Source organism: Orcinus orca, chromosome 15 (assembly GCF_937001465.1).
Source record: "Orcinus orca chromosome 15, mOrcOrc1.1, whole genome shotgun sequence".
In the NCBI taxonomy this organism is placed as follows: domain Eukaryota; kingdom Metazoa; phylum Chordata; class Mammalia; order Artiodactyla; family Delphinidae; genus Orcinus; species Orcinus orca.
The window spans coordinates 40,054,494-40,078,877 of NC_064573.1; the positions used below are offsets into that span (position 1 = coordinate 40,054,494).

The 24,384-nt window shown below is 43.0% G+C and overlaps 1 protein-coding gene across 2 annotated transcripts in view; it reads right to left on the bottom strand.

Annotated features, from left to right (window-relative positions):
• The window catches only part of MAPRE2 (microtubule associated protein RP/EB family member 2), a 162,676-nt gene extending 138,811 nt beyond the window's left edge, over positions 1-23,865 (bottom strand). Inside the window, exon 1 of one of the 2 annotated variants that reach the window (XM_049697989.1) lies at positions 23,846-23,865. Coding sequence is in view for 1 of the 2 variants with exons in the window: in XM_004273685.3 (XP_004273733.1) it covers positions 22,344-22,367 (24 nt within the window). In the remaining variant the exon portion in view is untranslated. Of the gene's footprint in view, positions 1-22,343; positions 22,586-23,845 lie in introns of those variants that run through there. The other variant, XM_004273685.3, reaches the window with a different exon arrangement.
• Between the last annotated feature and the right edge of the window lie 519 nt (positions 23,866-24,384).

Genomic DNA, 24,384 nt, shown 5'->3' on the forward strand with positions numbered 1-24,384 from the left:
ATGGAATGCTACTAATCAATTAAAAAAAAGAACTACTGATACCTGCAAAATCCTGGATCAATCGCCAGAGAATTACGCTGAGTGAAAAAAGCCAGTCCATAGGTTAGATACCGTATGATTCCATTTAGCTAACGTTCTTCAAATTAGAAAACCACAGAAAGGGAGTAGAGACTAGTGGTTGCCAGGGGTTGAGGAGGGAGTCGGGGCTGGAGGGACGAGGCTGTGATTATAAAAGGGCAACACTAGGTACCTTTGTGGTGACAGAAACATTCTGTACCTTGCACATGTATCAATGTCAATTACCTGGTTGTGACCCTGTACATAGAGCTTCCAGATGTTACCATCGAGGGGGAAACTGAGCAGAGGGTACAGAGGTCTCTCTGTATTGTTTCTTATAGCTACATGTTAACGTACAATTGTTTCAAATTAAAAAGTTTAACTTAAAAAAAAATCAGGAGATTGGACAGCAACTAGAATTGAGCAAGATACCTCCTTTCTTTTTGGTTTTTTTTTTAACCTTTTCAGAGAAGAACAAAAGCCTCAAGGCAGTGGACCAGTTGGGTCAGGAATTTGTTCCATGTTGCGCAGAGCCGAGAAAAATAACCTCTCACCCACAACTTTAGCATTCAGAACTCATGCCAAGCATTCGCTGTCCAGTCTTGCCTGTCTTGGAATCTTCTCTGCTGTTATGCTCTCTTGCTCCTACATTTACCTTCCCAACCTTAAAATTCAAAATACTGACACAAATACACACACCCAAAACCAGAAATGACTTCTAAATGGCAGTGTGATACGCTCTGCATTTTGGAAACCATCTCTTATACTTTCGAGTTCATGCTTTCCATAAATTTTCAAAATTCCCACATCTTATTGGCACAGGAATAGAATTTCATCCTTTGTGGTTCGTTGATGACAAGGCAGGTGTTCTCTATTCTAACTTGGGCCACACACTAAATAAGGCTCTAACTGTAATCACCCCACGAAGAGGAGCTGGCGGACTTTCCCTTCACCTTAGGAGAGACCCCATTGACTTTTCCCATTTTGAGCACTAGGCAGCCCTCAGAAATGAACAGCCATAAGCCAGCTGCCTTCCCCTGGCCTGTCTGTTGGATTTGTTTTCCTTAAAAAGACCAAATAGCTTTGTTAGGATAAGAGTCATGACATGGTCAGACTCTTTTAACAAAGCACATTTTGTTTTCCCTCAACCTCTGGAAATTTCAAATCCTCTTTCTTTGAACAAACTCAGAATTCTGGCATCCCATGTGTGGGGCACAGCAGAACTTCTGTCCCAGCTCCAAAATCACCCCCAAAGGCTGCTTCCTCGTCTGGCCATAAAACCGCAGGCACATAACGAATACATCAGAATGAAAACAGAGTTGTAAAAATATTGCCAATCATGCCATACCATTGAAAGGAAGAGTTCTTTTTTCAATGCTACGTATCTAGCCAACGAGGCATCTGCTCAATGCAAGGTTAAAGCATTCTCCTTGCAAAGAGCCAGGAATTATAGCCTCCTGCCAGCTGCTCCTAGCTTTTCGGAGAAGAGAACGCTGCTGGGATCTGAACCTAGGTTTTCCTACCAGGAGTTAACTCAGCTATCTTTGGATCTTCAGAATAAGCTGTATCTTGAATTCCAAACTCCCCGTAGCAGCTTGGAGATACTGAATCACTCCAGTTGTAGATCACAATCTTTAGTGTGGGAGGTCCACAGCTTTCTAGGAATAAAGCAGCTTGTAAGCAGCTTGGGAGCAGAAGGTCACAGAGGATGACTCCTTACACAGATCCTACTTGATGTCAGCCTTCCAGAGTGCCCTCCACCAACCACTGCCTCAATTAGGGGTCTCCAGTTGGGCTCAGGGCCTTCCCAGAGGCACCGGAGAGAGGCCAAGAGCCTGCCCAGTTCAACTCCCTCAGGGGACCAGAGGCATGACTGCCGGGAAGCAAAGAGCTGAGCACACACCAGGGAAACCAAACCCAAATGAGGTTATCTGGCAAGAAAATGTCAAACTGCACCGAATCTTGGGTATTGGATACGGTACAACGCATTCCTTGACTTAAGAAAGGCAGACTACAAATGACCCATATTGTATATAAAAGGGCTTTTGAAAAATTGTAGTTGGCTGATAAAGGGATTTTGGGGGGATATATTAAGAATGGTAATGATGTTATAGACTTCTTATGGTCGTGTGATTTGGGCTTCTATAAAAATAAGAGAATCCCAAGAGACTATTTTATAATTAAATAAAAATTCAGTTCTTTTCATACAAACTGGGCCTAACCCTCTCTTCTAGAATACTCCTTGATCCATCTGCTACTACCTACAGAAGTAGACAGATTGACCTTTCTATTCTAGAATAGGCATAGTGTTAATGTATAAAAGAAATTTTAAAAAATGACATGAGACAAACTACATGAGAAATACCACATTCGCTGTACTTCTGTGAAATATTTTTGATAACTATTTTTCACTTATCCTTTTATCCACTTTAAATCAGATATCCTTGAAAATAGAGTAGCTGGAGTAGAAGAACGGCTCCTTTGCTCATAAGTATGAACGATAATGAAATGTAGCAGAATGTTCATGAAGCAGGAAAGCAGCACAGAGAATGGTATCAGATTCACTTAGAGTCCAGGGTTCGAGCTTATTGCTCAGATCACACTGAAAACTGGAACCCTGCTTTACACGTGTACTGGCTGTAGTTTGTTATTCCTTTGACCACCCAAAGAAGGAACGCAGTAACATGTTAAAAGTGTAAAAAGGGTAATATGAAATCTAAATAAGACTTCGGCAATGGCAAAAGCGTTGCTAAGATCTCCCTCAGAAGATGGATAGTCATTGTCTAACTTGTGCGGAAATCTTTTCAAACTCTAACATTTTCAGCAGAGTCTGTTAGAAGTCTTGGTAAGTGGACAGAACTTGTTAAAATGTGCAGGAATTTTTGCATAGCCTTTGCCCATGAGTTTTCTGTTTGAGCCATGTGGTCCCTAGAATGCTGATCTGGCAACAACTAACACTGCTCGTGGGATCCCAGCTGTGGGGTTTGGTTTACAGAGGAGTCCACTTATGAACCGTTTGGGGGCTGTCTTAGTAACTAGATTCCTTGATGGAGAAATTCATGCTGAATTCCACTCACCTGGGAAATAACCTAGTGAAGTTCTAGAGCAGAAGCTAATTTTCTTCATAATTGTTTTTTCCCTAACCAATCTATTATGGGCAATAAATCCAGGTAAAATATCCAACTTGAAAATATAGTTGGACTATTTGCAGATGATGATACCATACACAGAGAATCCTAAAGATGTTACCAGAAAACTACTAGAGCTAATCATTGAATTTGGTAAAGTAGCAGGATACAAAATTAATGCACAGAAATCTCTTGCATTCCTATATACTAATGATGAAAAATCTGAAACAGAAAGTAAGGAAATACTTTAATTTACCATTGCAACAAAAATAATAAAATACCTAGGAATAAACCTACCTAAGGAGACAAAAGACCTGTATGCAGAAAACTATAAGACACTGATGAAAGAAATTAAAGACGATACAAACAGACAGAGAGATATACCATGTTCTTAGATTGGAAGAATCAACATTGTGAAAATGACCATATTGCCCAAAGCAATCTACAGATTCAATACAATCTCTATCAAACTACCAATGGCATTTTTCACAGAACTAGAACAAAAAATTTCACAATTTGTATGGAAACACAAAAGACCCCGACTAGTGAAAGCAATCTTGAGAAAGAAAAACGGAGCTGGACGAATCAGGCTTCCTGACTTCAGACTATACTACAAAGCTACAGTAATCAAGACAGTGTGGTACTGGCACAAAGACAGAAATATAGATCAATGGAACAGGATAGAAAGCCCAGAGATAAATCCATGCACATATGGTCACCTTATCTTTGATAAAGGAGGCAAGAATATACAATGGAGAAAAGACAGTCTCTTCAGTAAGTGGTGCTGGGAAAACTGGATAGCTACGTGTAAAAGAATGAAATTAGAATACTCTCTAACACTGTATACGAAAAGAAACTCAAAATGGGTTAAAGACCTAAATGTAAGGCCAGACACTATAAAACTCTTACAGGAAAACATAGGCAGAACACTCTATGACATACATCACAGCAAGATCCTTTTTGACCCACCTCCTAGGGAAATGAAAATAAAAACAAAAATGAACAAATGGGACCTAATGAAACTTAAAAGCTTTTGCACAGCAAAGGAAACTATAAAAAAGATGAAAAGACAACCCTCAGAATGGGAGAAAATATTTGCAAACGAAGCAACTGACAAAGGACTAATCTCCAAAATATACAAACAGCTCAAGCAGCTCAATATTAATAAAAACAAACAACCCAATCCAAAAATGGGCAAAAGACCTAAATAGACATTTCTCCAAAGAAGATATACAGATTGCCAATAAACACATGAAAAGATGCTCAACATCACTAATCATTAGAGAAATGCAAATCAAAAGTACAATGAGGTATCACCTCACACAGGTCAGGATGGCCATCATCAAAAAATCTAGAAACAATAAATGCTGGAGAGGGTGTGGAGAAAAAGCGAACCATCTTGCACTGTTGGTGGGAATGTAAACTGATAGAGCCACTATGGAGAACAGTACGGAGGTTCCTCAAAAAACTAAAAATAGAACTACCATATGACCCAGCAACCGCACTACTGGGCATATACCCTGAGAAAACCATAATTAAAAAAGAGTCATGCACCACAGTGTTCATTGCAGCTCTATTTACAATAGCCAGGACATGGAAGCAACCTAAGTGTCCATCGACAGATGAATGGATAAAGAAGATGTGGCACATATATACAATGGAATATTATTCAGCCATAAAAAGAAACGAAATTGGGTTATTTGTAATGAGGTGGATGGACCTACAGTCTGTCATACAGAGTGAAGTCAGAAAGAGAAAAACAAATACCATATGCTAACATATATATATGGAATCTAAAAGAAAAAAAATGGTTATGAAGAACCTAGGGGCAGGACAGGAATAAAGACGCAGATGTAGAGAATGGACTTGAGGATACAGGGGGGCATGGGTGGAGGGTAAGCTGGGACGAAGTGAGATAGTGGCATGGACATATATACACTACCAAACGTAAGGTAGATAGCTAGTGGGAAGCAGCTGCATAGCACAGGGAGATCAGCTTTGCGCTGTGTGACCATCTAGAGGGGTGGGATAGAGAGGGTGGGAGAGAGATGCAAGAGGAAGGGGATATGGGGATATATGTATACGTATAGCTGATTCACTTTGTTATACAGCAGAAACTAACACAACGTTGTTAAGCAATTATACTCCAATAAAGATGTTAAAAAAATAAAGGGGAATAATAATAAAAATATATATATAGTCAGTTCCAGGAAAATACAATACGGTTCCAGGACTGTCCATGGATACCAAAGTCCACAGATGCTCAAGTCCCTTATACACAATGGTGCAGTTGGCCTTCCGTGTCTGCAGGTTCTGCATCCGTGGATTCAATCAACCGTGTATTGAATTTGATCCAGAGGCTGACTATTCCTTAAAGCCTTTTCTTTTCTTTTCATCGTTATACATGTCTATAGCTCTTAATTTTGCAAGATTCTTTCACATATACCAGGGGTCTCCAACCCCCGGGCCGCAGACTGCTACCGGTGTGCGGTCTGCTAGGAACCGGGTGGTACAGCAGGAGGTGAGTGGCGAGTGAGCAAGTGAAGCTTCATCTGCCGTTCCCCATGGCTCACATTACTGCCTGAACCAAGCACCCCTGCCCCGTGGAAAAATTGTCTTCCACGAAACCGGTCCCTAGTGCCAAAAAGGTTGGGGACCACTGACATATACCATCTCACCTAGATCTTGAAATCATAATTCTTCTACTGCTAGAGGTTCACTCTGCTTGCTTTTCGGCTCGCTGCTTTTCCTCCTTTGTATCTTTCCTTAGGAACTCTCATCTCGTACCAAGTTGCAGAGCCAAACTTCTAATTCAGAGTTTTTTCATTATTGTCTCCCTCCCTCACCACCTGTCCACAGGGAGGTTTGAAAGATTTTTTCTGTGCCATACTACCCCTTACCCTAAAGAAATTAAATACAAAGGAATAGGATTTTGTTAGGGTTGCGTCTTGGAGGGCCACAGTCCATTCTAATACCCAATTGTCATTGCGTTTACATGGCATGCTCTGATTCAATTGAGCAAACATCCATTATGGGGCATCTCCTAAGTGCCAGGGCCGTGCTGAGAGGTAGGGATACTTTGTCAGTGACAAAACTTTTTTTTGCATAAGCTGAGAAAAAAAAAGAGGACCGCTGATCCCATTCTTCAGATGAAGAAACTGAGGCTCAGCGAGCTTGTGTGTTGTAGGAGATCACACAGCTAGTAAAGGACAGAGCTGGGATCCAAACTCTGGTCTGGTTCCAAATTGCATGCTTTCCTATAAACCCATTCTGACCCATTCTACCTTTTCCTTCTCTTACGTGAGGCTTCCTTTGCATATTGTTTTAAAATTCAATTTCATATATTTGAAGCAACAGGGCACCAAGTATTGACCATCTTTCAGTTTTTTTCTTTCCACATGAAGTTCCTATTCATTCATTTGTTCAACACTTATTGAGCCCATAACAGCTACTACTTACACACAGCAAGTGTGCATCGGGTGCTGCGCTACATATGTCACATGCATCAGCTCATTTACTCCCAATAACCCTGTGCAGGGTGCTATTTTTATTCCTATCTTATAGGTACATGAACTGAGCTTTGTGGCGGGGCTGGGATTCAAACTCAGATTTGTGGATCTCAGAGCTGGAGCTCTTGAGTGCCACCTATACACCTATTTTATCCCAGGCATTATGCAAGGTGCTGAGGCTCTAATACACAGTGCAGCCCCCAAGGCACTTACAGACACAATAATTATATCATGGGGCTGTGAACGCAATGATTGACAGGGCGCATGGAACAAAGGGGGAAAACGTACGACTGCTGTCCTCTTGGATATTATGTAGTTTGAGTTTTTCAAGAGTCACCTGGAAATCCTGTTAAAGTTCCAATTATGTTTTGATAGATCTTGGGTAAGGTCTGAGGCTACCTTTCTAAAAACCTCTAGGTGATGCTGCTGCTGCTGATCTGGGGGCCACACTTTGAGTTGCAAGGTCTCCCCACCTCTGAGCTCTTTTCACAATCTGCTGGGTGGTAATCTAACCTGTGCTTAGTCGGATGGGCCACCCAGTCTGTTTCAACTGGGATCATCTGAACAACTTACAGCTCAGACCTTGTTATCCAGGACAGATCAAAGCAAAATTAAGGAGGTAAATTCCATCCTTGGGGTACCCCATCATTTTCCTCTTGCTTCTCCTCTCTCTTCACATCCCTAACCTCCCAGGGGTCATGTACACATCCAGAGTTTTAGGTCTTTAGAGAAAGCTCTCTCCTTTCCAAGATGATACATACTTAATTGAATAATGAATCTGTGTAAATGGGTTACAGTGTGATAATAACAGACATTTGTTATTTCTTCTCTGCTGATATGAATGGCTGGTTCTGAATCTTGTTACATGAGCAGCCCCAATGAAGCCACTGTTATTTTTCTCGTGTGTAGACCATTGATTCAGGTGACGCCACCACACATACATCCAGTGTGCTGGAGAGTCAGGATGACGCTCGGATGACCTGCCAAACACTGGCAGAAGTATACAAGGAGCTAAAAGCTTAACTTTGCAAATACTAAGGATCTCCACAACACTACAGTGTACCTGGACCATCGTTCTGCCTCAAAGCGTCAGGTTCAAAGCGATTTTTTAAAAAAATGTCTTTATTGGAGTATAACTGCTTTACAATGCTGTGTTACAAAGTGACTTTTGAGATTGCCAGCACTCTCTAACAACACTCCTGGACGAATCAGGGCACTTGCATTTTCAAACTGAGGGAAAAGAAGTGACCATCAAGGTCTGAGTATCGGGAGACTTCATTTGAGGTCGACTGTGTACTAAAAATGGATTTGTCAACCAATTTTTTTGAAACCCCATGCATCTTTCCATGGGAAATACAAAGAGGCTAGAGGTTAAGATGTTGTTATAATTCAGTACCTTTATGGGTTAAAGGGACCACTGAGGGCTACTCAGAGAATCCGACTATCATTTGTAAATCTGCCTGGTGGAAGGAACATTGGACCTGGGATAACATTCCCTGAGGTTGAGGTTTTCCCAATTGTGTGGTTTTGGGCATGCCATTTAAACTCTCGGCCCTAAGTTTTATGGTTTTCTGTAAAGTGCAGCTACTGAGTGTTGCTGCTATGCGTAAAACTTCTTTAGCAACTGTAAATTTCTAGGTAAATGGAAAATACTTATGTTTATCATTATTACTGTTAAATAACTGAATTTGAACACATATCCCTCATCAACTGGGTCTGAGTATTAATTAGATTGTCAGGAAATATCAAAATAATATCGACTCTAGGGAAACCCAATAGCTTAAACAGAATGGGAGAGAAAGCCTGAATGAAAGAGATCTTGTAGGCGTGGCCTGGATGAAAGGGACCCGAAGGAATCCTTTCAGCAGGACCCTTACTGGCCCTTCTGACACCTATTTTGCTGCCTTTTTTGGAGGGGGCTGTAGTCTGTGACCTCAGCAAACCCCACATTTTGACTATCACCTCTCTAAGGTTGGCAGCCAAGGGAAAAACAAAACTTTATCTTTTGACCCCAAGTGGAACTTTTCTTGTAGAACCCTAGCTCATAAGACTGTTGGAGGGGTTTCAGGCTTTGTAGATATCACTTCATTTCATGCCGTGCTCATGTAATAGTCTCATTTCTTTCAAGTCTTTTGGATCCTGAGAGGCTTATTTTTCCGCCTTATTGTTCCTCCCCACCCCACAAAGTCCTTCCTGTCTGCTCCTCAAGGGGACTGCCAATGCTGAGCTGTTAGCTGAGCACCTTAACGAGGACCGTGTGCTCAAGAACCAGGAGGATGCTTAGATGACCCGCCAAACACTGTCAAAGCAAACAATGAGCTGAAAAAAAAAAAAAACCAACTTTAAGACTCTGAAATTACTAAGTTTTTAGTAGGAGAAGTCTCCATGCCTCAGTTTTTCATCTAGAAATATAATGGGATTTAAATGAGATGACTGCCAAGGCTACGTGTGGCTCTAAAAATAGAGTTGACCCTTGAACAAGGTTGGGTATTAATCCGAGTATAACTTACAGTCGGCCCTCTGTATCCAAGGTTCCTCTACATCCGGGGAGTCAACCAGCCAGGGACCATGCAGTACCGTAGTATTTACTGTTGCAAAATCTCCAAGTATAAGTGGACCCATGCGGTTCAAACCCACATTGTTCAAGGGTCAACTGTACTTGGCATAATGAAGGGTCAATCCAACTTGGCATCATGAAAAGCATACAGAGAGTTAGGTACCGATTTTGTGAGACCATCTCTGCCAGAACACACTGATGATGCCAGACCTCCAAGATGGGTGGAACACACCTGCTGGGTTTATTCCCACCAGGAGTGGGAAGGCATCCAACGGCCGTGTCTCCAGAGTCCGGCCTGCAGTGACATCATGGGCCGGTCAGGGGAAGGCTTTGTTCATCATAAACCCCTCCTCAAGCACCATCTGGCATTAATGATGGTACCATAAGACAACAGTGGCAATGATTTTTACCTCTGGCCACAAATGTTGACGTTTGGCCTATCTACTTTTTCTAGCACACAACGGCAGTCTTATAAAAGGGAACGTCCTTTGTACCATGGGATGCAGGCTTTTTTGTCTTTGCCTGTATCTGGGGGCAGCACAATATAACTCAATGCTAGACTGAGTCTGTGTCTCTGCTTTACCCGTGTCCTCCCTTCCCTCTAACAGGATGTGATTATATGACATCTCCATATCTCAGCCCAAGCTGATTGGTGGAGAGATGACCCAATGCCAATTACCACATGCACAGGGAAAAGTGAGCGCAGGAGGGTCTCCGAGTGGATGCTTTATAAAATGCATCTGCTCTGCTAGAAATCCCATTGCTTTCCTATTTTGGCGAGCTGCAATGGCATTCTCTGTATGTTAAGTGGAAGTTTGAATCTTACCACTGCATCTGCCTGTTACGACTTAACTCGATCATTCGATGTGCTAGTGGATTATCAAAACTATTTTCCTCATGTTTTGAACAATGTGTAGATTCTCCAGAGGAAAAAGAAAATACAGTCCTCAGTGCATTTTCTACGGTATTGTATTCTAAGAAAGCTAGATTAACAACAACCTTTCAGAGCACTGGGATATCTTGTGGGGAAAGGATAAGTTAAAGACAAGAGCCCCTCTTTACTGATGAGTTGGGGTCACAGGTGAGTTGAGCTGTTTTGGATTGCCCTTTGAGCAGAACTAGGACGAGAACCAGGTCCTCTGACAATCAGTTTAAACTGACTTATTGTTAATAATAAATAAGGACAGGGCTTCCCTGGTGGCGCAGTGGTTGAGAGTCCGCCTGCCGATGCAGGGGACGCGGGTTCGTGCCCCGGTCCGGGAAGATCCCACATGCCGCGGAGCAGCTGGGCCCGTGAGCCATGGCCACTGAGCCTGCACGTCCGGAGCCTGTGCTCCACAATGGGAGAGACCACAGCAGTGAGAGGCCCGCGTACCGCAAAAAAACAAAAAAAACAATAAGGACAAAGTTATGCCTAACTTGCAAAGATTTTAAGAGAAGATCATTGTTTGAATAGGAGGTTAATTAGAGACAACCATTTTTTTGGTCTTAACTCAGGTTTACTTTTCTTTTGAATATTTTGGTAGCTGTTGCTGCTGCTTCTTTGTTTATCATCTTTCTGGTTCTTCATATCTGGAATAATTTTAACTTACTCTTTTAATATTTTAATCTCTAGAGCCTCTACTCATGATCATTAGTAACAAACATTTGTATCATTTTTCGGATAGAGAAATCAAGGTGTAAAACTCTCTCAACCAAATTCATACAAAATTATTAACATAATCAAAGTCCAAGGTTAGTAACAAGGTTATTTAACATTTTAAAACAAACCCCCCAAATGTGAAAAACAAACAAAAAATGCACATAGCTTTCAGAATCCAAGAGCAACCCTTAGAACACCACCAAGCCTCACAAGGATATGTTAAAAATCGCTTTCCTCTGGGATGGGCCACAACTACCACGGGAAAATATGACTCAAATGGACCTAGGCTTGATGTTACAGCATGTAGAACACACGATTGTTCTGCCCATCCTGCATGGCTCACCTGCGTCAGATTACTCAACAAGGTACACTCTGAAGGCATCAAATGACTTACAAACCCCACCCAAGGTCCAAAGTCTGGGCAAATTACCATGAATAGTATCATCACAGACACTCAGGTAAGCAGTTTGGGACAGAAAGACAACCTCATACACTCTTCCACAAGGGATAAACCTAACTCAGATTCACCATTCCTCTGGAGTTGGTGTCCGTGGTGATGCGTAAGTACGGCGGGGCGGGGCAAGCCACACATTCTTTTTTCTTTTTAATAAATGTATTTATTTTTGGCTGCATTGGGTCTTCGTTTCTGTGCACAGGCTTTTCTCTAGTTGTGGCGAGCGGGGGCTACTCTTTGTTGCAGTGTGCAGCGCTTCAGTAGTTGTGGCACACGGGCTCAGTAGTTGTGGTTTGCAGACTCTAGAGCACAGGCTCAGTAGTTGTGGTGCACAATTGCTCCACGGCATGTGGGATCTTCCCGGACCAGGGCTCGAACCCGTGTCCCCTGCATTGGCAGGTCGATTCTTAACCACTGTGCCACCAGGGAAGTCCCACACATTCTTGGACATAATTATACTCCTTGTGGTCTGTGTGGCTAATTGTGAGAGCTGTTGGTAAGCAGTACCAGGAGCCTCTCGTTCCTTTCAAATATGACGAACAATAGCCCTGCAAGACAGATGCTCCTTGTTTCTGGGTACAGTTTGATTCCAAAGCCTTAATCAGTTTCCTGCTACTTCAAAACAGCAGCCTCCAGGGCTGAGCCTCCCTCCATCAGACTGTCCATCCCCAGGTTCACGAAACACTCCTTCCACAATGAAAAGACTTAGTGGTTCACGAATACAGTGAAAGCTCCCCATGCTTCAGGTGTTGCTTAGTTTGAATGTGAGTTTAGAAACATCGGTATAGATGTACCTGCACTTTGTCTACAATTTAAAAACAAACATTTGAAAAGAAAAATCGCCAGGGTAGCAGTTTAGTTTTGCTCTGAATGTAGGGGGTGGATGAAATTTGTCATAGATGAGATGCAGGATGGGGGAGAAAAGTCCAACCTGAGATTTTTTTTTTTTTTTTTTGGCGGCACCTCGCGGCACGCAGAACTTCCTCCACCAGGGATCCAACCCGCGCCCCCTGCAGAGGAAGCACGGAGTCCTAACACCTGAACCACCAGGGAAGCCCCATCCTGAGTTTTTTTTTTTTTTTTTTTTTTTTGCGGTACGCGGGCCTCTCACTGCTGTGGCCTCTCCCATTGCGCAGCACAGGCTCCAGACGAGCAGGCTCAGCGGCCATGGCTCACGGGCCCAGCCGTTCCGCGGCATGTGGGATCTTCCCGGACCGGGGCACGAACCCGCGTCCCCTGCATCGGCAGGCGGACTCTCAACCACTGCGCCACCAGGGAAGCCCCTGAGATTTTTATAGATTAAAAAATGTGATTTTTTTAAAATGGAAAAGCGTATGATTCAAGACAAAACTATTGTAACATCTGTCAGAATTAGACGTTGTTTTGCAGCATTCCACTATCTTTTCTATCACCTACTAGTGTTCCGTATCTTTTCCCATCAGATAACCAGTATCTGTCTCTCGCTAAACACTTACCCAGACCTGCCAGCTGCTCCACCTTCAAACCGAGGGTAAAGCGCGATTCCTCTCAGAGGTGTTGGTATTTAACAGATATTAATATTTAAGTAAAAGAAATAAAGTTCCAGCAGTGGACTTTCAGAAATTACTTGCAGACAGAGAATCATCCCCCACCCCATAAGCTTTCCATAATAAAGACTGCAACAAACGGGACCCCCAAACTGCAGGCCAATGGCCAAGAGAGCCCTACCTGAGTACCCCATTTCCCAGTAGGAAGAAAAACTTACTTCTGCATTTCTTCATCTGCGAAAGTAGTGGTGTTGGAAAACAATGAAACAATTCCAAATATAAAACTCTTACATGTCAAGTGCTGCACCAGGACCCGGGGATGTGGCGATGACTACGCATCCATCACCATCTCCAACCAGTTTATGTGCTGGGGAGGCCCACGTGGGGGCAATTAAAGGGCAACCGCAAGGATCCACCTAACTTGTCCTGGATGGGAGGACCAGTGGGAGGTGGTGGGAAGCAACGGTTAGGAGCTTAGGAAAGACTTTCCAGAACAATGTTTCTCAAATTTAACCCACAACGACACCTGTGGATCTTATTAAAGGAAAGATTCTGATGGAGAATGTCTGGGGTGGAGCCTGAGCTTGGGCATTTATAAGATGCTCCACTGGCCCCGGGAGAACACTTTGAGGGGTGGGGACCTAAAAGGATTAACACCTGTGGTAAGACAAAGGCTGGAAAACGCATCCCAGGCAAGGCATCCCAGGCAGAGGAATGTGCCAAGACACTGAAGCTAGAAACACTGTTGAATATGGGAAACAACATTCAACATGCTAAGGAAAATTTCAGGCGAAATATGGTTGAATGCGAACACAGACAATAAGAGCTTTGCACAAAAATAAAAATAGATTTGTGATAGTTGCATGAAGGTGGTAAGATGCGAAGCGCTTCCCCTCACGCCCCTACCTCATCTTCTTCAGACCCTCACTAATGAATTTGTTTCTGTAATGAATTTATTGAAACAACAACAAAACAAATGAGTTTCTCCTCCATGGGCTGCGGGGGGTGGGCAGAATTCTGCACTGGGGTTCCTTTAACAAAATGACCAGGCAGCTTCTTCCAATCTTGGATTATGTGATTGTTTAACACCAAGCTACTTAATAACTGATTACAACAATTATATAGCGATGTGCTTATGATGACAACATAAAAACGTGTTTTCAAAGGACTAATATTTTATTTTAAAAGTTAATTAAAAATACTGAAATGCGTTTTTATAACCCATTAGAAAATTTTTCCTGGGAAAAAAAAATGCAGGAGGAATTGTATAGAATTCTGGCAGCAAAAAGCCTTGTGTCATTTGACTTCACAGAGCCATGAGTGGTACCCTGATAAGGAATTCATTGCTTGGTTCCCCAGGACACGTCGCTGTCCCCAGCCAGGAGGAGAACTTTAAGTTTCTGTGGCGAAGAAGGGAGAGTTGTGCTGGCCATGGACATCAAGCTGCATGTCTATGAGATATGTGCTCGATGGTTCCATAGATGGCGCCATTAAAATGACCACCACCTTTCTTCCAGATCAGGCGTGTTGCAGGAAACCACATCATGTAGTATTTAGTCAACGGCCAGCCGTGTCTGAAGCGGGTCACTAAACAAATCATACGACCACAGCACCATACACAACACAGTCATCACGAATACCCACACATAGAATTATCTAATTTGATCCTTACAAGAATCTTGTTCGGCTTCCCTGGGGGCGCAGTGGTTGAGAATCCGCCTGCCAATGCAGGGGACACGGGTTCGATCCCTGGTCCGGGAAGATCCCACATGCGGCGGAGCAACGAAGCCTGTGCCTCACAACTACTGAGCCTGTGCTCTACAGCCCGCGAGCCACAACTACTGAGCCCGCATGCCACAACTACTGAAGCCCACACGCCTAGAGCCCGTGCTCCACAACAAGAGAAGCCACCGCAATGAGAAGCCCACGCACCGCAATGAAGAGCAGTCCTCGCTCGCCACAACTAGAGAAAGCCTGCGTGCAGCAATGAAGACCCAAAGCAGCCAAAAATAAATAAATAAATTTATATATAAAGAAAAGAATCTCGTGAGACAATTTCAGACCCCACAGTCTCTATTTGACAGACGAGGAACAGTTTGAGGGATGGTGATGAAGGATGTTAAGGTCTCCAAAATCACCAAGTCCCGTCAGCTGCAGAACTGGTTATAAACATCAGGCCTTCTGATGTTCTCGCTCCAACATCTCTAATTCTTCCTATGATACAACCCTATGACATCTAAAAAACAAGCAGGCAAGCATAGAGAAGGAAGGTTTTTGAACTCAAAAGGGATTAAGATCTATGGGACCTTTTAAATTACTTTTTAAAACTTAGAATTTCATAAGTGTAGTTTGGAATTTGCCATAGCTCCAAACTGTATGCCCTTTGTTCAGCTTTAGAGGAACCTAGGGATACCATGAATGTGTGGTGTTGGATTACAAATATTCTTATGTAAGTTGCAATAAATGAAGTAAAAAAGCACGAAAAAGATTTATTGGTGATTTGAGGGCCAGGAACTATTTGTCACCTAATTCATTCAAGGGCAACCCAGACTGTTTTAATAGGCTGTTGAATTAGTTCTAGTGAGTCTTTTTTAAACTTACATTTGTCTTATTTTATTACATATGCTCATTATGAAACAATATTAGAAATGGTCATTTAGAACTTTCATATGAATAAAATAGAAATACAATAGTTGCCTATCTTGAAGATATTTGATCCAAATAAACCATTCCTTCCTGTGTGTTAAAAGAAACAGTTTCTTAAGGATTATTGCAACGTGATATTAAACATAAAGACCAATTTATGGTGAAAAAGTGGATCCTTTAGTTCAGGGCTTCTCAAACTTTAAGGTGTATTCGAATCACTTATGGATCTTGTTAAAGTGAAGATTCTGATTGAGAAGGTCTGGGGTGGAGCCCAAAATTCTGCATTTCAAGGCATCCCAGGAGATGCTGATGCTACAGGTCCCAGGACCTCGCTTGACTAGCAAGGCATCATTGGAATCACCTGAGATTGAACTTCAATCAACAATGTCCTGTGGACATGGTTAATGGGTTTCTCACGTTACCCCAACTGAGCTAATAATTTACCCATTAAAGTATCTACTTTATTAAAATGTCTGTGAAAGAATAGAAAGTACCTTAAGATATCTTACAAATAAAAAATTGCTAATTTTCGAGATCTGGCTTTACTTTTTATTTCCCTTCTTAATTAAGCAAAATGTGCAGAAAACTTCCGATAATGGCTTGAGTTTTCTCTTTAGTAGGTGAAGGCAGCTCAGATATTTTATTAACCCAGAAATAGAGTCTCGGATCAGATATTTTACAGACCAGGAAAGCTAGTCATTTTGAGATTATGAGATAAAAGTAGGATTGTGAAATTTAGCAAAAACAAAAAGAGAAAACAAAAATAAAACAAAACTTCAATCAACCACCATCAAAAAGATGGGATGGCCAGTTAAATTTGAAATTTAGATAAAAGATTAATTTTTTCAGTATGAGAATACCCCATGCAATATATGGGACATACTTATACTAAAAAAAAAAAAAAATCACTGTTAAACTGAAATTCAGATTTAACTGGGCGTCCTGTGTTTTATGCAGCAACCATTGCTAAAAACATACCCTGGATTCTAACTTACATTTAGGTGTTAAGGGAGCAGATGCTGGGATGAAGAATTAACAGACCCACTGACAGTGTTGCTTAAACATTCCAGCTGCACAGAGAATTGCTTTCTGGACTTGGCAATACCACATGCAGTACTTGGCTATTACAGCTGTTGATTCATGGAAATTCCTTTTAAGAGATTTGTGCCCAAAAGACCACACTTAAAAAAAATCATGATAGAGGGCAAGCTGGAAGTGAAGCTAACAGGAGTCTCATATCAATAGCTTCCTTTCTGGGGAAGGACCAGGTGGTGCAAAGCAGGAAAGTGTTTCTTCTAGTTGGCTGTCTTTTCCACTTCTGGAGAACTGAAGATGCTCAGCGGGAAAATGGAGATCGTGGTTTCTTACACTCATGAGAAGTTCTTAATACATCACATTTTGGCAGGGTGGTTAGATTTAACATTATTTTCGAAGGAAGGAAAGTGTAAGGTGATTGCAGGCACTCTCTCCCTTCTTGCTTATCAGTTGCTGAAAGCCGACTTAACCAGCTTTTAAAGACGGTAATTTAGTCCTCTGATTTCACTTTTAAGTATGACAGCCAATAAAAAGTTTCAGATACTTTAGCAAAAAAAACAGGAATTACCTCATTTTCCAGCTGCCTTTTCTTGCTTATTTTCCCTTCTACTGACTTTAAATATCAATAGCATTCCTGCCATGATGTTTATGATTAACTCTAAGTTAGAACCAAGGTTTGTGTGTTAGCAAAATGCTTTTGAGTGCTTTGCCCCTGCTTAAGCAATTGACAATTATGAATTCCCTATTCTGGTAAAAATATAGTCAATCCAATTAGTTCCTAATTTTAGGAACTACTTTGGAGAGAACTATGAGTGATATATGTACGGCAGACACTATATCAAACAAAATGTATTTCATAAAAAAATTTAGTGAAATCTAAATGATGATAAGGGTGGAAAGTTAATTTCACTTGGACTAGTTCCTTACCCAGTCAGCACAGGAGTTAGACAATCTGTCTTCTGTTGTCTCCCTCCTCCCCTTCCACAATTACTCCTGTCAGGAACACTAGTGGGTTAAGTTACCTTGGAAGTTAGTTGCCTACAAGCCGTTACTACCAATAGCCCTAGGATGGGATTAAATACACTTACAATCTGTTTTAGTTTTCAGAAATGATTTACCTGACCTCAGGCACCTCAAAATTTACATTACTTATAATGCAATGTTTGATTTTTTTGGTCTCTAAATTGCAGGTGTACTGATTCTGGAAGGGATGAAGAGGACACAAATTATATATAACCCTTAAAATTGCTCTATTAATCTAAGTGAAACTCACTTGCAAATAGCCTGTGACATTAACAAGTCATCAAAAAGAGGAAGTTCTCTTAACTGAAGGAAATTTTATGAGAGGCAACACTTACAGTAAAAAATTAAGACAAGTTCCTATCAATGTAGTTGTCCTTTCAAATATTCCTTCTAGAATCTTAAGAGTAATCTGTCCAGCCTTGAGCAGAAGGCATATAATTTGAATTTCTGGATCATAATTGATCTGTTTTTGAATTTAGAAATTTCAAACTAAATTGTCCGTGGCATACTGTCAGCCTTTAGTGATATAAGTGACTATATGTATATCTGCTTATTACCTAATGATCATTGCCTTTGTAAGTAGCAAGCAATTTACCTTAAATGTATACTTTAGAAGAGTGGTGCTATTTCCCAAAGCAGCAAGTTTCCACATCATGTTTTAAGTGTATGAAGTGACAGTCAATGAAAAACATCTAAATCTGAATAGATCCTCAAATTATGCATTAATATACTAAACCAAATAAGAATATAAATGCCCTCCTAGGGTGGAAGAAAAGGAAGTTTCTACGGCTAAAGAATTGAGGCAAGTGTGACCATGGGCTTGTTGTCAAGGGTATGTTTTCCTATTTTCTAGAGTTCTGGAAACAGTGATGTAGCTCAATGTAAGTTAGTATTGCACTGTTTGGGCTGTTTAGGTTCAGAAGTTTTACAGCTGACCACATCACTAAAATTCACATATTATTTAGAAATGTACTGCTTTTGCAAATATACTCAACAGGGGAATAAATACACAGAAAAGGGGAATGTGAAACTAAACTATCTTTGGAGATTAGTTGACCTATGTTTGGAAACAAAATTTTTCCCCTTCTCTAAAGGGGAAAAAACTGAAAAAATACCAAGGTTTTCAGTGAGCAAATTCTCATTTAAAACAGAAGTATATTGAGTTGGAATAAACCCAGGGTCTGCAAACCTTGACTGTAAATATTCAGTAAATATTTCAGGTGTTGGGGCCCATACAGTCTTCGGTGCAACTATTCTATTCCACTGCAGCAGGACAAAAGCAGCCACGGGCAACATATATGTGAGTAAGTATGACTGTAGTCCAACAAAACTATTTTGGACACTTACATTTGAATTTCACATGATTTTCCAGGGTCCACAAATGTTTTTCTTCTTTTGCTCTATTTTCAACCATTAAAAAATACAAAAACCAATCTTAATTCATAGGCTATACAAAAAGAGACATTGGGTCATAGGTGGCTGATCCCTGATCGAGTTTGCTGATCTGTTGATGGACTCATGGGTTTCAACTCAACCTAAGCTTAATGCCATTGCATGAAGTTTGTCAGTAGTCATTTCTGAAGTGCGTAGATTATTAGGTCTGTTGGAAGCAAATTTACCGATAATTCTATTCTATGAGGCTCTGGTGTAACAAACCACAATTTTGAATACTTCTCTTAAAATGTGTGGTTATAGATTTGGAGCAAAAATCTTGTGCAGTTAACAGATTTGAAATACTTTAGCCAGATTGTCCTGATTAAGGAGAATCAATTCACTTTAAACACTTAGGATGGTTGCAGGTGAACATGTAAAAGAGTTGGGTGTGTTCTTTGTGGTCTCCAGTAAGTGAATGCTGCTGAGAGCCTCCTGTGAATGGAATGTGCTGCCAGGAAGACAGTGAAGCATCTGTTGAAGGACTATTTAGTAAAGATGCTGTACCGGGCATTTACGCTTTTGCTGGATGATACGACTAACATTTAAGAACCCTCATACAAGTTAGAAATTCTTACTTTGCTTATCTGGATAAGAAGCCAACGATGTGGCTCCAATCGTTTGGGGTTGGCCTAGTTCAAAGGTTGATAATTTGAGAATAAATGAGAGCATGATATAGGTGAAGAGTTTCTCCTACTTTAAGAAGGGATGATATAATTAGAACTGAGCTTGCCTACCCAAAACCTCCAGACAAGATTACATCAAAGCTAGTCAAGAAATAGCAGGATGATAGACCAGACCCTGGAAAAGGAGTGAGGGCTCCAGATTTCTCCCCACTTTGAAGATCATTTAATTTCTGGACCTGTGCTATTTGGCACATGGGAATACTATCTACCCAACTGTGTTTAGGCCCTGATAGGTTAATAAGATCAATGGGCTGTATAAATTTAAGGTAATAAGACTGGGTGGTTCTCATCTGTTCTCAAAAACTTCAGAGCTTCTAAAGTTGAGGCTATACCCTTTCTTTGTACCTCGCCCTCTTGGGCTACTTGTAAATATCACAGAGCTAGGTTTGTACTATCCTCTCATGAACAGTTTCTGATTTATCTGAATTCGTCCCATTTTTCTAGACTATGTTTCAGCCTTTCAGTATCTTACACCTTCCCTAAAAGGAGTTGAAATTTCAGAAGTGCATTCCCAGAGAATTTTCTCAGCTACACAGAAATGAGAACGGGTCCATTTACATCATTTTGGCTTTTGGAAATTCTTATTAACATTTATTTTTGCTGGTATCCAGCAAGGAATATATCCAAATTTCCATTTTTAAATATGCTGGATATTTAAATATATTTGCGCTATTTTTAATGTAGGTAGAAGACAATAAAAGCTGTCTAACTATTAATCTGCCATTTATCCTACTCTGAAACAACTCTCCTAGCTTAATTGGTTCCTTTTGGAAAAAATACGTGTTTTTTCCACAATAATGGGTAGAGAGTGAAATTTTCATGAAGTGAATCTTGGATCCATGAGACTGTAGTTAAGTATATAACAATTATTAGTTATTCTCAGGATGCTAAATTGTTTTATGTAAAAATGTAAGCAAACAAATGAGCTACCATTTTATGGCTCTTAAGAACGGTAACAGAACTTTGGCTCCTACATATCCAGAATGTCTGTCTTGGAAAAAAATAAAAATGAATGTACTCAGGATGCTTTGCTTATAAATATTCTCCCCACCTTCTGATAATGTTCAGTACAAACACAAAAGGCCTGTGCTCTGTGCTATAGGGGCTGCAGACATTAAAGACCCCTTCTAGATAACAGAATACCAAGCAGGGTACATAGGTGTTATGAGGGGTTCAAATAAAGTTCAACAGCTGATGATATTGAATGCTTTTTATGTGATAGGCATGGTTGTTCCCCCTTAAAGAAACTGAGAATGCAGAAGAAAGCGTTTAGGCAAGAGAGTTATGATGATATAAAGAATAATGAGGAAAAGAGAGATAACTGAAGTTAATAGTAATAAAAATAAGTATTTCATAAACTGTGTATATCTATAAATAGGCTATCATGCCTGAGGATGATTTTTTTTTAAGCAAGAAACCTTTGGTTAATAACATAAGATTCCTCGTAAAATGTTAGATGTAACCATTTCTATTTAAATAGATCCTTTAATTTACCTCTGAATGTGTAATCAGTTATTTGACTTTTTTGTATTCAAAATTTGTTTTGCAAATTCATCCTCTCTGTTTCGCATAATTGAAATAACCCAAACTACTTTCCAACATTTTTTTTTTCTACATGCCTCTCACCAAGGAAATTACAAGACGTCTATCTAGTTGGCTTTGTGTTTTACAGGGCTGGAACAGGGAGCGGCTCAAACAAGCAAACAGATCCTGATCACATATTCAAAAGTGCTTTCAAAGGAGTGGAGTAGTGGGTGTCAATAAGCTACTCCATGTAATTACTTCCTATTCTCAGGATCCGCCTTTGAGTGCAGGCTTCTGACTCACCAGGCTGCTCCAAGTTAGTTTCTGCTGGGTTTCCCCACTGCCTGCTACACGTGAATCACCTCTGGAATGAAGTTTCTCCCGTATCCTTAACAACCGTGCAGAAACCAGGCACTGACAGTGAACTTCGAGCTTTCCACTAAGAACCAGACCCTAGGCTGAGAGGGTGAAAAATGATGTGGCAGGTACCACCGCCAGCCAAGTTGCCAGATGACAGTCCCCGCGACCCCAGGCATTGGTCAGCAGCACTCCAGTTTCAGTGTGGTTTTCCCCACCCACCCAGGTAGTTAAACTGGCATCTTGTCTTGCAGCTTGCAGCTGCCGGCCACTGAACTCTGCCCTTGCCTCACTGGTTCTCAAATTTGGCTGCACAATGGAATCACCTGGAGATGAACACACACACACAAACACACACCACAACACACCACAACAACAACCCCAAACTTCACTGTCATCTCAAAACAGTCTAATTATGGTTTGGGATGAGATATGGACATCAGGATTTTTCAAAGTTCCCCAGGCAGCAAAATTTGGGAACCTTTGCGTTGAAGAAGCATTGTTCTTCCCACGCAAGTGAAACTTGCCAGTTGAGCTTACCTAACGACCACTCGGTGGGCTCCCAACCCCCATATCTTGGAGATCTATTGACAGCCCCTAACCGGTATCTTAATTAATTTGGCAGCAAAGAACGCTAGCAAAGCAAGGGGCATTTCCAGAATGGAAGGTTGGCAAGGACCCCTGCCCCTGCCCCCCACCCTTGCTAAAAACTAAGCTAAATTTAGTGCTTAAGCGAAGCATCTCAAACGTTGCTATTCTTTCGGTTACCTTCTGATCTCTGTTCTGTTTCATTCCACAGTGTATTGTTCGGCAAAGTTGGAAGGCTCGGGTCCTTCAGATTGGAAGCAGGTGCTGCGTCAAACCTCAATCGAGAGGGGACTGCACTCTTCACCTCGCTGGGACCGACCCGCCGCGTCGCAGTGCGGCCCCCAGGGCAGATACTATGCTAATCAAGAAAGTTCTTCCGTCTCCTCGCGGGCGGGCGGGTGCAGGTTTGAACACTTAACCCTTGATTTTACGTGACTGCACTACAGTGCGTTTAGTAACCTCCTCTTGCCTAGCGGGTCTGGACCACATTCCATGTTTTTGGAAAAGAAGAGGATGTGCGCAAGAGATGGCGAAACCCGCAGGGAGGGTACAGCAGTGTTGGCTGGTGCCCGGGCGAAGGGACGGCTAATGTTTGGAATATTAATTAGTCTACGCGCTACTGACCCAGCGAGGACTAGCAGAAGGGGTCTGGGGGTTAAGACAAAGGCTCCTCCTGAGCTGCAGCGCCCCTGCCTCCGAGGTTACAGCTCTGCCCTCTGCACTGGGCGGCCCTTGGCACGGGACTGGCAGAGTGACTCAAGGGGTGACCTAGTCCACTGGCCCTTTCGGGGTCTCAAAGTCTGCGTGACCGAGCGCTCCGGGTTCAGAAGGGAGGGTCTTTCTGTGCCCACCCCTCCTGCCCGCACTTTGTGGGATTTGTGGTCACTGCCCAGTCCTTTGAAGGGTGGACTGAAGAATTTCTTACTTAAACAGAATGGGGAGTCGCTGAGTTGCTCCCGCCCTGAGCGCAGGGTGCTCCTTGCAGAAAACCACTTGCGATCAGAATAATAACCCGCTCTCTTTCCCACCCATCCGGCTCCCGCGTCCCGGGCGCCGGGAGCACAGGCGGGAACCGGAGTCGGAATGGAGAGGTGGGGCTGCTTTTCGCTGGAGAAGTCCCGGGGGAGGCAGCTGGGCTGGGGGGGGGGGGGGGCGGTCCAAGGTTTGATCCCCAGCCGGCTGTCGCCCGTGCGCTGCACTTCCTGGTCTGCCGCGAAGCGCACAGCCCCTGCCAGCGCCCCTAGTTCTCAGTCCCCGCGCCCCAACTCCGTCGCCTTGAGGTCCGCGCGCTACGGGCGCGCATCGCAAGACCCCCTCCTTCTCCAGCGCCAAGAGTCCTGGCCAGCCCGGCTCTCAACCCCCGAGCCGGTCCACTTTGCCTCTGCCAGCGTGGCAGCCCTGATTCCCTCCCCTTTCCCGGGGTGCGCAGCTCTGGGGCCCCGAAGGAGGGATGTGGCCCGCAGGAGCGCAGCGGATGCACACCCAGGGGCCCCGGCGCCAACCCCTGCACAACTTCTTGCTGGGCTTGGAGACCCCCGGTCCCGCCGGCTGAGCGACTGGCGGACTGAGCCCCCAGGCGGCGGAAGGAGGCGCGGCCAGCGTCTGACCTGGGAGGGACTGCGCCAGGCCTGGGGGTGTCCGGGTGCGCCAGGGCGGTACCGCTTTAAATGCACTTGACTCACCTGCTCCGGCGCCTTCGCCTCCTTCCTCTACTGACAGCTGGGGGCTTTGTTTTCTCCACCCACCCGACCGGTCGCGCTCCGCCCCCTCCGCCACACGTGACTCGCCGTCTGCCACCGCCGCCGCCCGGCGGGGCCACCCGTGACAGCCCGGCTAGGGCCACCCCTTCCCGGGGGGTGCGGGGTGCAGGTGGGGACCGCCGCCGCCGACAGGCCTGGGCAGGTCGGAGGCGACCCGCCGGCGGGTCAGTCCCTAACGCTGGTTAGGGCCCTAGGAAGCCAGGGTGAGTTGGTGACAAGGAATAAAGTGGTAGCCGGTGAAAGGAGCCCAACTGTTGGGCCCCAGCCGAGAGGGAGGAGGCCGGCGCGGCTCAGAAAGGGGACTTAAGAGGCGACCCCACACCCTGAATTAAGTACCTGTAACTGGGGGCCTGCACACCAACCGGCTTGCATCTGCTTTTTACACCAAGTGTTTGTACTCATACCTGGGGAACAATGGATACTGCAGAGCAAACTAGTTTTGTCCTGAACATTATTAATTA